General features: G+C 37.9%; 2 protein-coding genes across 7 annotated transcripts in view; one reads left to right on the top strand and one right to left on the bottom strand.

Moving 5' to 3' along the window:
- The window catches only part of CIP2A (cellular inhibitor of PP2A), a 52,210-nt gene extending 45,895 nt beyond the window's left edge, over positions 1–6,315 (bottom strand). Inside the window, exons 1-2 of the mRNA XM_011734118.3 lie at positions 6,027–6,315; positions 1,793–1,940 (exon numbers count right to left, since the gene is read on the bottom strand). Of these exons, the coding sequence (XP_011732420.2) occupies positions 1,793–1,940; positions 6,027–6,128 (250 nt within the window). The 5' untranslated portion in view covers positions 6,129–6,315. The remainder of the gene's footprint in view (positions 1–1,792; positions 1,941–6,026) is intronic.
- LOC105477554 (DAZ interacting zinc finger protein 3) overlaps positions 6,274–17,541 on the top strand; it is a 98,089-nt gene continuing 86,821 nt past the window's right edge. For 3 of the 6 annotated variants that reach the window (XM_011734117.3, XM_011734116.3, XM_011734110.3), the window contains exon 1: positions 6,369–6,594. The gene's annotated coding sequence lies outside the window, so the exon portion shown is untranslated. The other 3 variants (XM_011734113.3, XM_011734114.3, XM_011734111.3) reach the window with 3 other exon arrangements.

Below are 17,541 nucleotides of genomic sequence, written 5' to 3'. Positions count from 1 at the left end.
TAGTTAACAATGTATTGTATATTTCAAAATAGTTACAAGTGAAGACTTGAAATGTTCTAAATACATAGAAATGATAAATCTTTGTGATGGATATCCTAAATACCCTGAATTGATCATCACATACTCTATGCAGGTAACAAAATATCATATGTACCCCATAAGTTTGTATAAATATTATGTATCTGTGAAAAAATTTAAAAAGATTATCATTTCAATTTTTTTGTAAACTCCAAATGCTTCTAAAGTATAAATGTTGGAAGTGACTGGCATATTCATTCAAACTGTTGGTGGATGTTAGAAGTGGAAGAATCTTTTTGGAAAGCAATTTAGTAATGGTTATCAAATTTTAGAATGATCTAGAAATTCTAAAGGAATTTACTAGAAACACACTAATATTTGAGCAAAATTACATAGAATGTTCACTGCACTATTGATTCCAATACCAAAACTTAAAGAACTTTGAGTATCCACTATTAGGGGAATAGTTGAATAAATTACAGTACCCTGTAATTATGGCACTAGGCAGCTATTACAGACACCGATATGGAAAGAAACATCTGGTGTTCCACAACACCATTTGTGCTAAAAACAACCAATTAAAGATCCAAAATTATGGTTTTGTTACAGCATAGAAAAATATCTGCAAAGAGACATATCAAGCCATGAAATGAGATTATATCCCCAAAGCTGAAAAGATGAGGGCTGGTGGTAATGGGTACAGGCTAATCCCATTTTACTCTATGCCTGGGCTGTCTAATTTGGCAGCCACTAGCCTTCATGTGGCTATTTAAATTGAGATTAATTAAAATTAAAGATTCAGTTCCTTAGTCTATTACCCACATTTCAAATGCTTAATAGCTCCATGTGGCTAGTGGTTGCTATATTGGATAACACAGTTTTAAAACCATTCTGTCACTGAAGAAAATTCTATTGGACAATGCTGCTCTGTGTTAATACTTCTGGATCACTAGAATTTTTTAAACTATGCATATATTATTATTATAATCACACAAAGAAATATCCCTACTGCTCTGCCCCAAATTGGGGTAAAGTGACCACTAAATGAACATTCAAAAACCAGGCCGGGCGCGGTGGCTCACGCCTGTAATCCCAGCACTTTGGGAGGCCAAGGTGGAACACAAGGTCAGGAGATCGAGACCATCCTGGCAAACACAGTGAAACCCCGTCTCTACTAAAAACACAAAAAATTAGCCAGGTGTGGTGGTGGGCGCCTGTAGTCCCAGCTACTTGGGAGGCTAAGGCAGGAGAATGACGTGAACCTGGGAGGCGGGGCTTGCAGTGAGCAGAGATTGCACCACTGCACTCTAGCCTGGGCAACAGAGCGAGACTCTGTCTTAAAAAAAAAAAACTAAAGATATGGTGAAAAGATAGAAAAACTAACATCAGTACTTTTACCTTTAGTTCTAAATTCAGTGTAATCTATTACAAAAGATGATTCTTTGATCAGTAGCTATGACTTTCTAGTGGTGTATTTAATACTGACATTACGTGTGGGGTTTTGTTTTTTAATTCGAAAGTAGTCCAGTATTTCCCAAAGTGCATTCTTCTCTGCAGAACACTGAACCTTTCACACGCTTCAGATTCCTTGGTCCAATATTTTTAGAAATGCTGCATAAAATATTTCCCTCTTTCAAAAGATTCACAATGAGCATTAGATTGAGAAGTCTTTGAAGGCGAATCATTCTTTAAGAGATTCTATAACTAAGCCTGCACTTTAAAATATTGTTGATACATCTTCCAAAAACTAAAAAAGAGAAATTAAATGCATTACCTAGTTGAGACAGCAAACCAATAATACTTAAGATCAGTGAAGCACTTATGTTGGGGTCTTCAAGTAGCTCTACAAGGCAACTCAAGCATTCACTTGTTAATATCTGATTTGATGTAAATAGTCGTGTGAGTTTCTGTCCAGAAATTACCTATAAAATAGTAATCAAAATGTGTTGGTTAAGAGATGGCAATTTTTATCTCTTCTCCATTTCAAATAAACTCAGTTCCTTCAAAGTGCCACTGCTACCTTCCCAATTTAAAAATTTCACACATGTTGTGAAAAATTCACCCCTGCCTAGTTTACCTATCAATTCCCTAATCCCTCCCTCACTAGCTAAAGTAATCATTTGGATCTCAGTTTAAAATAATTTCCACCAGGAAGCTTTTCTTAGCTTCTTACACTATCTCGGTTAGGTCTGCCTATTATACTACCCTACAGTACATTATATTTCTATTTCCTAAGTTAGCAAACTTTTGAGTTCCTGGCAATATTTCTCCTTCACACTACATTGAACATGCAATGAAGGCTTAGCCTACAAATCTGCACTTTACTACCAATATATTTACTTTGCAAATAAATTCTAGTACATTCTACTCACTTTGAGGGAGAAAAATGAAAAATGAAGCCCAGAGGGTAGCTATGGGATTATTCCTTCTGCTCCTTCCCAAAGACAATAGGTGAGCTCAGAAGTTAAGGGAGTACAAAGAAGGAAGTGAAAAGTGAATCTTTTTTGAAGTAGCAGGCAAAGCATTGAAAAATTTTATTTCTGATTATTCCATTTTCTTTTACTTTTTTGTAATCTATAAGTCACATACATGCATGCACAGACACACACAAACACACACACACACACACACACACACAGTGAGAGAGAAGAGAGGAGGTAAAGCTGGAACTGAAGGCCAAAAGTAGTTGTCACAAAGCATGAATTTTCAACACACTTTAGAGATGTATTTATTATAAAGCATATCTTTTCTACAAAGATAGAAAAACCATTAGTTACCTTAGAATAAGACTAAATCTGTCCTGAATACTTATTTTAATAAGATCAAGCCTAAGCAGGCTGCTTTAGCATCCCTCTAAACTTTCCTTTCTGTATCCTCCCTTTGTTCTCTCACCCACATCAGTTTTTCTTCTAAAGCTTTGCTGATAAAAGTTTCACATTATCTGTTCCCAGGGAGTGTTTTAACATTACTAAAGTCTATAAGAGAAAAAATAAGTCCAAATATGAAAGTACAGACACCAGTAACAGATATTCTGGGGTAGGAAATACTCTGGGCATTACCCTGTTGCTTATTTATAAATCTAGCTCTCCAGAGGAAGACATTTTCTGTTTTAGAAATGATTCTCTACAGGATTGGTCCTGTATCTCAATGACATAAATTGTCTAACACGTAATAATTATATGTACTAGGTAAAATAAAAATTGCTTTACAAGTTTTTCCCTTTACTCATATACACTGAATGTCTTAATACAAAGATAATTTATTTTAATAATAATACTTATATAGCGCTTATTCTGGCCTAGGCATCGATCTAGGCACTTTACATAGGTGAACTCTTTTCATCTTCATAATAACTCTGTAAGGTAGGTACCACTATTTTGTTTTGCAGATGAGTAAACTGAGGCACACACTGATAGTAAAGAAGCACAACTGGAATTCATACCCAGGCAGCTTGGTCCCTGAATTCATGCTTTTAATCACTACACAAAATTAGTGCTATGAAATACCATCATTAAAAATCAGATTAGCTCCGCTTTGCCAGTCATCAAACATTCAAAGCCTACACTCTGCATGGGGCTATAAAAAAGGGTGGGAGAAGTACAGAAGAATGAATAATCTCCTTTCACATGATACCTATCTCTCTCTGCATACTCAGATCTCGCACTCATGAAGTCTGCACAAAGACATTCACCATTAAAAATACAAATACTGTCAACCAAAATGGTTAAAGTTAAGAAATATGAAAACATCAAGGTTTGGTGTGGATGAGTGATGGCAAATTTCACATACTGCTAGTGGGAAGGTAAAATGGCCTATTTCAGAAAATTGTTTGACAGTTTCAACTAAAACAGAACACAGGCCTTCTCAATGCTCTTAACAATTCTACTTGTAAGTATATAAATGTGTGCATATATCCACAAAAATGTATGAAATGTCTCAACAGCTTTATTCATAATTCCACCCAGAAATGTAAACAACCCAAATGCCTATCAACAGGCAAGTATATGTAAACTGTGGTACACTTATACAATAGAACTCTACATGCAATAATAATAAAAAAAAAAATGAAGTAGTGGTACCTGTGCAACATGAATTTCACAGATTATATTGAGTGGAAAAGGCCAGACACAAGAGTACATACTGTATGAGTCTACTTACCTGAACCTTATGTGAAGGGGCAATGAAGAAACCCTATGGGGCTAGAAATATTCTATATCATGATACAGGTGGTAGCTACTACTCTACCTATATGTTAGTTACCAATATGGTAGCTACAGTACCTATATATTAAAAACTATCAAACTCTTCACTTAAGATTAATGCACTTTATGCTCTGTATGTGTTATCTCTTAATTACAAAAAGTCCTTTGTAGTAGTAACCTGAAGCCAGTGCTCTTCATACCTTTGCAACAACGGTAGAAGAGTTTTCTGTAAACCCCTTGAATGTTTAGGAATACAGTAAAGGCCCCCTCCCATATTTTGTTTAAGTCTCTCTCTTGTTTTTGTTTTTTTGAGACGGAGTCACGCTCTGTCACTCATGTTGGAGTGTTGGAGTGCAGTGATGCGATGTTGACTCACTGCAACCTCAGCCTCCTGAGTTCAAGCGATTCTCCTGCCTTAGCCTCCTGAGTAGCAGGGACAACAGAGAGACGCCACGCCCATATAATTTTTGTATTTTAATAGAGATGGGGTTTCACCATGTTGGCCAGGCTGGTCTCGAACTCCCGACCTCAGGTGTTCCGCCCGCCTCGGCCTCCCAAAGTGTTGGGATTTCAGGTGTGAGCCACTGTACCTGGCCTTAAATCTCTTTCAATGCACAACCTACCTGTTTATTCAAAGAAAGGTAATGTTTCAGAACGGCATACAAAATGCTTAACTCCCAATTTTTAAAATAAACTGACGGCCCTGCTTATTCTGCGGCTTCTGGAGTCTATGCTAATTCAGAAGCAAAGCCTTAAGCATTTAATAGCTAACATCTTAATTATTAGGTTTGCAGATGCTTCCTAAGTAATGAATGAAAAAGAGAAAACAAATGTACTTAGGAGATGGGCACGTGAAGTAGGGAGAAGAGGAGCACCAGTGAAGCTCAACAAAGACAGACACATTTAATACCACAGCAGATTCACTAACAACTGCTGTTGCTCTACTACTTGAAATCATTTTTTTTTTCTGTAATATTTTACAAATCTTTGGCACATTAGTCTTTTGTCATAGGGTTAATATAACAAATACAATATATTTTAAAATTATGTTCAATTCTGTCTTAACAGAAGAAAGCTGTGACACAGAGAGTTAAAATAAGCCTTAACTCAGCTTTAAAAAAATTAAACTGAGGTCAATGTTAGTCTGAATTCCGTAAATGCAAAACAAATGACAGCAGAAGATTAAGATCCTAAAACAAATGGTATCGTCTGAACACATATCACTAGAACTAACAGAAAAAAAGGCAATTCAGCATTCTAGGATTAAAAAACTGTGAGCAATGTATTTTGGTAAAGAAAAAGGATTACGCTTACTAGGAAGGGGAACTGCTTCTTAAGGTTGAAGTAATGTTTTTCAAGTTTGAGTTCAACCCGAGTTCAAATAAGAGCAAGAAGCAACAAATTCAATTATAGATTACCGAAGAGCAAAACCAAGTTTTAATCATGACTTTCCGTCACTGAGAATAGCTGTGTATTGAGGGCTTGGTTTCGTAGAAAAACCAAAACTAGAAACAAAGGAAAAGATAAAGCTCCGAGCTTTTTCCGTTACCTACTCGAAACACAGCCTAAACTTCCCAACCTTTTGCCCCACTCCCACTTTTCCTAGAGCCTTCAGTGGGCGCTCTTGCCTCTCGCTGCGGCCGGCGGAACCCCGACACTCACTCGCCTTTACCAGTACGAAAAGACAACAGACGGATCGAAGGACCGTCCTTTCTTTCCCAGGCTGAGGCCGCCACTCCTCGGCCTCACTGTGAACTAAGAATTACTAGGGAAGCCCCATCTGTCCTCCACCCCAGAGCCTCTCACCTCCAAGTGCCGCAAAAGCTGAGTGGCGTTCGCCTCTGACTTCACGGCTTTGTACTGACTGACAGTCAGGAGCAAGGACTTCAAGCAGGCAGTAGAGTCCATCGCACCGGCCGCGGCCTGGCTTGCGGACCACCACCTCTCAGCCTGCGCCGGCCTTTAGCTTTCGCCGCGCTTTTTTTGAGTTTTTTCGGTCCCACCCCCTCGCTCCCAGAAGCTTCCGGATCCGGTCGGGCTCCGGAAGAACCTAGGCACTCTGGGGGACCGTTCTCGGTGACTGCCGGGGTGGGCCAGGGGTCGAGGTGTTGTGTGGGTCCGGGACGGGGGTTGGGAGCTGCCCCTGCTAACCCACCCTCGTCTGAGAGGCCGCGAGGTTTCGCCTTGAGATCCCGTGAAGGCGAGAAATCTCGCGATTTCTCGGGAGAGTAATCGGTTAGGCGAAGGGGATTCCTCGTTCAGCTGTGCGCTCTGTTTTCGTGCGCTTCCTCGTCCTTCATGCTGGATGGCCAGTTTTTCCTTTGTGCGTCATCCTCTACCTGAGAAATGGTCGCTTCCCCCTAGTCTAGACACGGTGAGGAGCTCTGAGGAGAAGAATCTTTGGGCCCTAGATTTTGAGGCGGCCTGGGAGGGGCCTCGTTTTTAAATCTCTCCTCCACCCGCCCCTTCTGCCCGGGGATGGTAGTTTCTCAGAGTCAACCTATGGACGTTGGCATTATGTGGCAAATTAGTCATGCCCTGACCATAGTATTTGTCACATTTATTCGAGAAGGCTACCTCCTGCTGACCCTGGGCCAGGTATTGCTCCGGAGGGTGTTTTCGTTAGCGTCAGTTTTTGTAAGTGAAGGTGTTTGTTTCTCTCTGGCATGATTGATTGTTTTATAATTCTCAATGTCTACGAAAATGGCACTATTATTTGCGTTTTTTTGATCGGAGATGACTTAATATTATTGCATGTGTATATAATGAAGCGAGTCAGTTACTGGTTTTGGAGGTTTTTGCTTGATATTTCCTGACGTCGAATAAAGCTTTAAAAACCGGAATGTAGAAATTTTTAGAATAGGGTACATTTCCATTTAATTAAATCGTTTTTTAGAAATCATGTTTTTTCACTTCAAAAAGCATTTTTTGAATTACTAGATTTTTGAAGACAGGTTTGGTGTTTTAGTTTTGTTTTTTATAAAAAAGTTTAAAACGAAATCTGAAAGGTAAAAATGATTTAACCAGTTGGGACTTTCATGTAAAAATCTTTGGGCAGCTTATGTGTTCATTCATGCTTTCATTCATTCCGTAGACAATTATAGAGCGTGTAACATGGGTTAGAAACTGCCAGTCAGGGCACAGAGATGAAGATAGTATCCCCCTGCTGCGAGGGAACTGTTTAGTAAGGGAAACATAGAAAAAAGTATTTTTGAAATTCACCACATAAATGAGAGGCACCACGCAGTAACATGCAGCAATGGTGAAGAGTAGAGAGCCAGGTTGCTTACAGATTCTAGCTCCGCCTTTGACGCTGTGACTGTAGGCAAGCTCTCACTGCTTCAGAATCTTTTTTAGGTAAAATCTGGCCAAGAGAAATACCTGTTTCGTAGGACTGTGCATTCATTGAGAATCTACAATGTGCTAAGCACTTTTCTAGACACAATAGATTCAGTGAATAAGACAAAAATACTACTGGCATGCAACTTACATTCTGGTAGGGAACCAAATAATAAGCACAATAAATAAGGAAAATGATATAAAGAGGAAAATAGACGTTATTACTCTAGAATAATGTTGGTAATTGATGAGGGAAATGGGGAGGTCAGGATAGACCTTATTAAGAAAACAACATCTGGGGAAGTGCTTCAAGGAGTTGAGAAAGGGAGCCGTATTCTATGGGAAAACGTTTTTAGACAGGAAATGGCAGAGGAAGAACCTAGAGTGGGTCACTGTGTGCCAGGAACAACAAGGATGCCATGTGGCTAGTGTAGAAAGAACGAGGAGGAGAGGAGTAGAGATGAGGTCCTATACAGTCTTGGAGATGGTTAAAAAATGAATTAAGTGTCAGCTGTCATCTGGCATAATTAAGTTCTCAGTGTTACAGTCAGTGGCTCATTGGCAAATGATCAGAGTTTGATAGTGTTAGACTTTTCATCTGTACTGACAAGAGTGTCAGCACCATCCCCATTCAGAACCCCAGTGTAATGCTCAAAGTTGCCTGCTATCAGTGCCATCTTTGTTGGATTTTGACTTAAGCAGTCATACAAATTTTGCATTCTCTTCTGTATTTAATATCAAATGTCTTTCTCAAAAAATCTTCACCAAAATTGATGTAAGTTTAGTAAGATGTACCGTTTCTAGCTGTGATAAGTCTTGACATTTTTAATCAGAGATACTTGCATATCCTAATTTGAAAAACACTGATCCATACTTTTAGGCCTCAAAAAGGGAAGAAAAGGAAGAGGAGGCCAGGAGCAGTGCCTCATCCCTTTAATTTCCAGCTTTTTGGGAGGTTGAGGCAGAAAGACCTTGAGCCCAGGAATTGGAGACTAGCCTAGGCAACATAGTGAAACCCCATCTCTACAAAAAATGAAAAAATTAGCTGGGCATGGTTGTGCTCAATTGTAGTCCTGGCTACTCTGGAGGCTGAGGTTGGGGGATCACTTGAGGCTGCAGTGAGCTGTGATTGTGCCACTGCACTGTAGCCTGGGTGGCAGAGTGAGATCCTGTCAAACAAAACAAAACAAAAAAAACAGATGAGTCTAGGTCCCGATGACCAAAGGCCTTAGTATCCTTAAACTTGGACTCCATCCTGTAGTCCATGGCAATCTCTGATTTTAAACTGGCACCTTGTCTAGTCAGGTTTGTTTTTAGGTTGATTACTTTGGCAGCTAAATGAAATATGATTTTGGGGATAAGACTGGAAAGAGGGACACTAATTTTCTGGAGCTTTCTAAAGGATAACCAGGATAATTGAGGTGGAGATAGAAAAGAGGTGACAAATTTGAGAAATATATATGAGGTAAAATAGGTAGGATTTGGTGACTGATACTGGATGTGAGGAGTGAAGAGAGGGATGAGTCTAGCAGATACTAAGTTTTTAGGTAGGATGAATGAGAAGATACAGATACCGCTGAGTTAGTTAATAGATAGTATTAAGGGTATGCCACACGTGGTGGCTCATGCCTTTTATCCCAGCTCTTTGGGAGGGTGAGGCAGGAGGATATCTTGAGCCCAGGAGTTCAAGACCAGCTTGGGCAATATGGTGAAACCCCATCTCTACTAAAAATAACAAAAAATTAACTGGGTATGGGTGGTGCATTCCTGTAGTCCCAGCTACTCAGGGGGCAATTGTTTGAGGAACGCCTGAACCTGGGAAGTCAAGGCTACAGTGAACCATGTTTGCCCCACTGCACTCCAGCCTGGGCAATGTGGGCAACAATAACAAAGAAAAGTATTCAGGGTATATTTTATATTCAATGAAATGTTATATAGTTTGTCATACTGTCTTGTTCGATTCTTACTATGTTTATTTCTCACTACGTTTATCCTAATAGAGATTGGTTTACTTAGACTTTCTACCTATATATCATCTGCAAATAATTACCTCACCTCTTCCAGTATTTGCTGTCTTACATTATTGCATTAGTGTAAGCTCCAAAATACGGAAAATCATGTTAACTTTGAACATTTTTGTTATATTACTTAATTTAATGAGAATGAACAGTGTTTTAACACTTAGTATAATTTGTGGCTTTTCTCATGTTTAAGAGATTGGTTTTTATATCTGTTTCATTCTAAAAAATGTCTGCCAAAAATTACCTAGTTTTCACATTTATATATTTTATTTCTCACTTTAAAATTATAACAGTGGATTATGTTGCCTTTTTGTTCTTGGGGTAATAATAGTTTACACTTATTGATCATTTGCCATGCGCCAAGCACTATTTTAAGGAGTTTCTACTTACCTATCTAATCTTTATAACAACCCCATGCTGTAGGTACTGTAATGATCATGCTACAGATGAAAAAACTAAGACAGAGGAAAGGGAAGTAATTTGCCTAAGGTCACGCAGACAGTAGTAACAATCCTGTTTTCTATGCTTCAGGTTTTGATTTGCTGGTATTTTATTCAGGATTTTATTACATACCTGTTTATAAGTGAGCATTTTCAGTAATATTTTTCTTTATTCTCACATCAAATTTGAGTTATATGTTGCCTTTGAAAAAGATATTAGAAGTGCTTCATCTTTTTTATGCTATGGGATAATAAGAATCATAGAAATTATCTGATCCTTATAGGCTGTACACAGCTGGTCTGTAAAATAACTAAGCTTGATAGCCTATTTAGTGGTAGATGGTAGAAAATTAGCAAACATTTGAATTTCTTGTTTTGCTTTTTTTTTAGATATGGTTTCACTCTCTTCCCCAGGCTGGAGTGCAGTGGCGTGATCACAGCACATTGCAGCCTTGACCTCCCCGGGCTCAGTTGATCCTCTCACCTCATCCTCCCTGGGACCACAGGCATGCCCCACTATGCCTGGCTAATTTTTCTATTTTTTGTAGAGATGGAGTTTCATCATGTTGCCCAGGATGGTCTCAAACTCCTGGTCTCAAGTGATCCGCCCACCTCAGCCTCCTAAAATCCTGGAATTATAGGCGTGAGCTACCATGCCTGACCTTGAATTTCTAATATAGTTATAGATCTGATCATTTATTCTGCCTTTCTGTAATTTTAGATATAGAGTTTTTTTTAGCATAATAATTGTTTCTCTATATTAAACATTTACTGATAAAAAGTTGTATTCACTATTCCAGTAATTCTCTTAATCTCATAGTAGTTTTAATTTCCATTTTCATTCTAATGTTATCTATATTTTTTTCTTAGTTGGGCTTTCCAAGGGTTTAGCCATTTTATTCAGCTTTTCAAGAACCACTTTCATTTTATTCTCATTTTTCTTTGATTTTAGAATCACTAATTACTGTTGTCTTTATTCATTTCATCCATATACATTCATACATTCATCTTTTATTTACTTTCTTATTTTTCTAGGTTTTTAAAACTTGAAGTCTTAGTACATTTCCCCTCTCTCTCTCTCTCTCTCTCTCTATATACACACACACACACACACACACACACACACACTTTTAAGTTTGGGGCACTTGTGCAGGTTCGTTACATAGGTAAACTTGTCTCATGGGAGTTTGTTGTACAGATACTTCATCACCCAGGTTTTAAGCCTAAGACCCATTAGTTATTTTTCCTAATCCTCTTCCTTCTCCCACCCTCTGCCCTCCGATAGTGCCCAGCGTGTGTTGTTCCCCTGTTTGTGTCCATGTGTTCTTATCATTTAGCTCCCATTTATGAGTGAGAACATGCGGTATTTGGTTTTCTTGCATTAATTCACTAAGGATAATGGCCTTCAGTTCCATGCATGCATTTTCCTGACAAAGACATGATCTTGTTCTTTTTTATGGCTGCATTCCTTACTATATTTTTGCATTAAAGTCATTTATTTTATGCCATGTATTTTATATTTTGGTTTTTTTTTTTTCTTCACAGCAGAAGGTGAAGGCTAATAGACCAAAAACTTTAAAAAAAAGTAGCTAAAGTAAACATCTCCATTTCACTTAAAAATGTATAATAATTTTAACCAGTCAGGTAAATACATTTTTAAATGCTGATAGTCATTTATTCATCAAATGTTTATTGAATGCCAGTTCTTTTTCAGAGATTAGACTTTGTTGGTGAAATAGACAAACCAGAGTAAGTACTATTAAGATAAATAGAATACTGTGGGAACACACAGTATTTTTTTAGGGTAAAATATTAAGTATCCAATTTCTCCATTCTTCAAAGATTGGCATAAAATTTCTCTTCGTGAATTTTTGTTGTTGTTTGTTTTTTGTTTTTTTGTTTTTTTGTTTTAGGGGAGACAGCATCTCACTTGGTTGCCCAGACTGGAGTGTAGTGGCATGATTAATAGCTTACTGCAGCGGCCGGGCACGGTGGCTCAAGCCTGTAATCTCAGCACTTTGGGAGGCCGAGATGGGCGGATCACGAGGTCAGGAGATTGAGACCATCCTGGCTAACACGGTGAAACCCCGTCTCTACTAAAAAAAAATACAAAAAAACTAGCCAGGCGAGGTGGCGGGCACCTGTAGTCCCAGCTACTTGGGAGGCTGAGGCAGGAGAATGGCGTAAACCCGGGAGGCGGAGCTTGCAGTGAGCTGAGATCCGGCCACTGCACTCCAGCCTGGGTGACAGAGCGAGACTCCGTCTCAAAAAAAAAAAGAAAAAGAAAATAGCTTACTGCAGCCTTCAGCTCCTGGGCTCAAGCAATCCTCCCACTTTAGCCTCTGAGTATCTGGGACTACAGGCAAGCACCGCCACACCTGCCTAATTTTTAAATTTTTTGTAGAGACAGGGTCTCGCTATGTTGCCCAGGCTGGGCTCAATCTGCTGGGCCTCAAGCAATCCTGCCTCAGCCTTCCAAAGTGCTGGGATTACAGACATGAGCCACCACACCCACCTGTAAATTTTTATTACTGTCTGTACTTTAGATTTTGCATAGATATTTTCCGTAATTTATAGTTTCAGAAACACACCTGATGGAAGTAAGTAACACATGCTCGGCATGTTGTAACTCAAATGTAGGGCTGTCTAACTCCTTTATTTCTTCTGGAAAAATCTAGAAAGAACATACTGTCTTCTCTCCTGAATGTATAATCTCTAGTAACCAGGGTTTAAGTAATAGTAGATGAATTAGACTGAAGACTTGAATTATAGTTTTGACAGAACTGCAGAGTTTGCAGCATACTAAGTCTTGTAATATGGGAATTATACCAGCGGTGTGAACACGGGGCTAATTGTTTATTAATTCATCTCCTGAATATTTAATGAACCCTTGATGCTAGGTCCATTTCTATGTTCTGGGGATACAGCAGTGAATCAAATAGACAAAAATTTCTGCCCAAGTTGTTTTCTTATAATGGGGGATATAGACAATAAGGTATATAAGTAAAATTACATGAATGATAGTAGTAAGTGTTAGGGAGTGAAAAAAGGGAGGAGGAATAGGAAGTATCAAAGTCAGGACAAGGTGTTACAATTTTAGATAGGGTGGAGTGCTAATTGATGTATGCCAAATAACAAATCACCTCAAAATACAGTGGTTGAGACCATGAGCATTTATTTCTTGCCCACAGATTTGTGGTTGATTGCAATTTGTCAGATCTAGGCCTGATTTGACTGGGTGGCTCTGTTTCAGCCTTCTTGTGGGGAGGGGCAGATATCTGGATTTCTATTTAGGTTATGTTGCAATGTTAGACATCCAGGAGAGGTTAAGTAGGCTATCAAATTATTGGTAGTTAAAGGAGTGGTCAGGGTTGGAGATAGAAATTGAAAGCCTTGAGATTAAAAGATATAGGACCAAGTCTAGATAGAAAAGACATTTTAGGACTGAACTCCAAGATAGTTAAGTATTTAGAGGTGGGGAAATGTGGAGGAACCGGCAAAGAAGACAGAAGTTAACTGCAAGAAGATGCAGGTTCTGTCTTGACCCCATGGTTGTCTACAGGTACCATTTTTACTTGTGGCATATGAGCTGCTTCTTGACTTCTAAGGGAGAATTGTAGGTTGGCCAAGAAGGCTGTTAAAATCTACACAAAGGCTCCCTGTTTACATCTGCCTTCAGAGGCCTTGAGGTGTGCAGAAGGGTGGGTGAGTTCATTTTTTAAAGGAATATTGAATGCTTAACGTGTGCCAGGTTCTATTCTAGGCACTAAGGAATGAAAACAAAGTTTTCCTAACTTGATGGGGCTTACATTCTAGTGGGGACATGAAGCCAAATCTAAAACTGAGGGATTATTCAGTAGACATAAACAGCTGGTAGAACAAAAGTTTCATTGGCCCAGTTTCCACAGCATGAAGTCAGAAATCCTGTAGTAGAAAATTGGCAGAGGTCTAGGCATGGGGTCTTTTAGATAATCTTGTGCCCCATGTTGCTAAAACAGTTCAAATATTAATATTAATCTGATTCTACCCCTTATGCAGAGTCAGGAAACTAAGTGTATGATTAGTGTCAACTCCGATTTTTCAGAAATGTTACCTTTTTCACAAAGTCAGAAAATCTAAAAACTATTAATTCTCCTTTTACAATTATTTTTCCTATTTTCTTTCACAAGTATCAAGTATTACAGTTCAGCTAAACTCTAAATGATTTGCCCAACCATAAAGTTAACTTTCACTTTTGAAACAGTTTCTGCTTTTTCTTTTTATACATTTCACAGCATTCAACTTTAGGTACAAGGTTTGAATATTTTGGATATATATTCCCCCATTTTCATATCTTATCCCACATCTCAAATCTAATCACATGTATCCCAGAATAAGAATGTTGCCTTGCCTTTTTTTTTTTTAACGCAAGTACTATCCATTGTTTCTGAATCCAGTGTTGAGTGTAAGATGAGTATAAGTAAAGATGAAGGTAATATACTTTTAAGTTAAGGAATAGTAATCCTGGTAACTACTATTGCTTGAAGACCTATCTTCAAGATAGGTGCAGAGCATGGGTCTTTGCTTATCTCACTTTTAAATTTCTGGTCTTTCAGAAAATAAATACTCTCAGGCTTATGAAACGGCTGGATATCTATTTCCTGAATTAAAATATGAAGCTGTTTTCTAAGACAGTAGTGTCCAAAGTACAGTTTGCACACTTCAGGGGATATGTGAAACTGTCTATTGAGGTGTGGGAACAAATATTAAAGCTTTTTTTACTTGCTTTTATCTTATTCTTTTTTATGTTATAATAGTTATGCCTGCATTTAATTTATAAGTGAATTGATATTTTTATATTTTCAGCATATTCTCAGATCTTTTACTGTTTTAGGGATATGTGATCAAGAAAGTTTGGAGATTCTATTTTAAAAAATCTTTAGCTTTGAGAGATCATTCAACCAGGCATGAAGTATTGTCCATTTCATTGTTTATTTCAGTACCATGTATAGTATCTGAATTGTTTTGTTGAATAGAAAAACTCTTAGCAAAACTAATATGACTAATGATATGAAATATTAGGCTGGCATGATTAATAACTTTTACAGTATTACTGAGCAATAAGAATGTGTGAATAGTTTTGTTTCTGAGTATGCATATGTGCATATTATCTAGTCCAGCTCATAATTATACATTAAGCTTATATAAAATTAAATATGGCACTAGAAGTAATGGGACATGGAAGAAAATGGAATTGCAGTTGGTAAAATATGGGGCATGAATTTCTGCTCTTACTGATTTATTAACTATGAGAACTCTATAAGCCTCAGTTTCTTAATTTTTAAAACTTATTACAGTAATGTTTATCTTCCATAGTTGTGTAAAGATCAGATGTTTATTCAGGGTGCATAGCTTAGAGCGTGGCACATAGAAGCTGATGAAAATTAAGCTTATTTTCAATGCAACCCAAGGTAATACACTCAGTTAATATCATATGAAAAGAAACTCTTCATAACCAAAAGCTTGCTCTGCCTTCTTACCTACACCCTTGTTACAAATGTATGCCTTTCTGAGATAACAGTGAGCTGCCAATTTTCTTACATGGGTGGAGCAAGCTGGAAGTGAATAGGGCAAGCTTTCATTGGTGGTGGTAGAGGCAAGTACATGAAAGAAGTATTCCTCATTCCCTGGTTGATTACCATGTCTACGTGTGTTATGTCTCTATTATCTAACAACTGTAATGACAACATAATATTTTTAAATTGCTGAAAATATTCCACCTTTGGAGTATGTGCTTAGGGGTAGCATATGCTTCTTCCTGTGGTTTCTAGCTACGTTTCTGAAGAGTGTGCTTTTAGCAGTGCTACTGTAAAGATTTGAAACTGATGGTTTGTTTAGTATCTGGATGGTTTTTCAGGTAAATCCTAACCTGTGTATATTCATTGTAGGCACATTCCAACTATTCAAAACAAATAAATATATACTAAAGGTTTACCTGTGTAAGTCCAAAAGTAACTAATTGAATAGATCTGAATAGAATTTAAAACCTGCTTAAGACAAGATGTTAATTTTGCTTTAGGAAAGGATGTTTCCTATGTTGGCAGATTTATAACAAGGGGTGGTGAGTATACATTATAAGGCTCTTATTTCCTGGTTTAAGCAGACATATTGCTAACAATGATCTTTGCAAAGTGGCAAGAGCTAATATAAACAGTGATCTTTTGGGATAGAAAATATCTTACAGTTTCTGATAACTTTTGCAAATATTTTTCCACCAGCATCCATCGGTTTTGGAGTTTGACTAAGCAGACCGTATATTTATTCTTGGGGAAAAATAATATTTTAGCTACTGGTGTCTAGGTGTATTTACTTTGTAGCTTTTCCAGGAAGTTAAACAAATTCAAAAATGGAGAAATTAACAGTAAATTATAAAACCAAGTAATCAGTATATTTTGTTCATACTGATAATTGCTAATACAAAATAATGGTGCAACTTGTTAACTTGTTATTCTTTGAGTCTAACCTAATGGCCTCAGCCATTTTTGTCTACACAGAGCTCAGCTCACTAACATATGAGAAATAAAGAATGCTGTAACCACATAACAACTGCACAGTAGACCGAATGTTTGTGTCCCCCCTCATTCAGTGTTGAAATCCTAACCCCCAATGTGATAGTATTAGGAGGTGCGGCCTTTGGGAGATAAAATAGGTCATGAAGGTAGAGCCTTCATGAGTGGGATTGTAAAAGGGACCCCAGCGAGCTCTCTCACCCTCTTTCTACCATGTGAGGATACAACCAGAAGTTAGAAGTCTGCGGCCCAGAAAAGCACCCTTATCAGAACCAACTTTGCTGACACATCGATCTCAGACTTCTGGCCTCCAGAACTGTGAGAAATCAATTTCTGTTGTTTCTATAGTACTTTACTGTAGCAGCCCCAATGACTAAGACAGTCATTTCAAAAGCCACCAAGAATGGCTGGTTATTGCTGCTAATCTAGCAGACATACTCAAATCAACAATAGTTAAAATTCTGATTCCAAGGAACTCCTATCACAAAATGTCCTGCCACGTTCTTTGAAAGTGTTTTCTTCAGTGTTTTTAAGGGTTGAAGTGACCATAGCATCTTACGTCTCAACTTTGAGGAGTTTTTTGGAATTCTTTTGGTAAAATTTAGCAGAAATGAGAACTAGCAGTGTCAGAGTCTGCTTGTTAACAGACCCATGGTCTTCTGGAGTACATTTAATTCAGTGTTGAGTTAGGAAATCCAGCTTTTCAAAATAGCTATCAAAATTTTAACCAAGTTGCATGTTCAAGGTGGTGGTATTGCAGCATTGTTTGTAATAACAATTTTTTTTTTAAAGTCAAACCTAGAGACATCTGAAGTTTTTAATCAGTGGTCTGGTAAAATGATACATGCATACATTGGCATATCATACAGTTTAAAGACTAAAGTAGATGTGTATATGCTGGTGTGAAAAATGCAAGGTGCTGAACAGTGTGCACACATTATGTTGTCTTTTGTGTCATGTGTGATATATTTAA

The sequence above is a fragment of the Macaca nemestrina genome, chromosome 2, assembly GCF_043159975.1.
Source record: "Macaca nemestrina isolate mMacNem1 chromosome 2, mMacNem.hap1, whole genome shotgun sequence".
NCBI classification, from domain to species: domain Eukaryota; kingdom Metazoa; phylum Chordata; class Mammalia; order Primates; family Cercopithecidae; genus Macaca; species Macaca nemestrina.
Note: the sequence above shows the minus strand (reverse complement) of the source record. Positions and strands in the feature narration are given on the sequence as shown.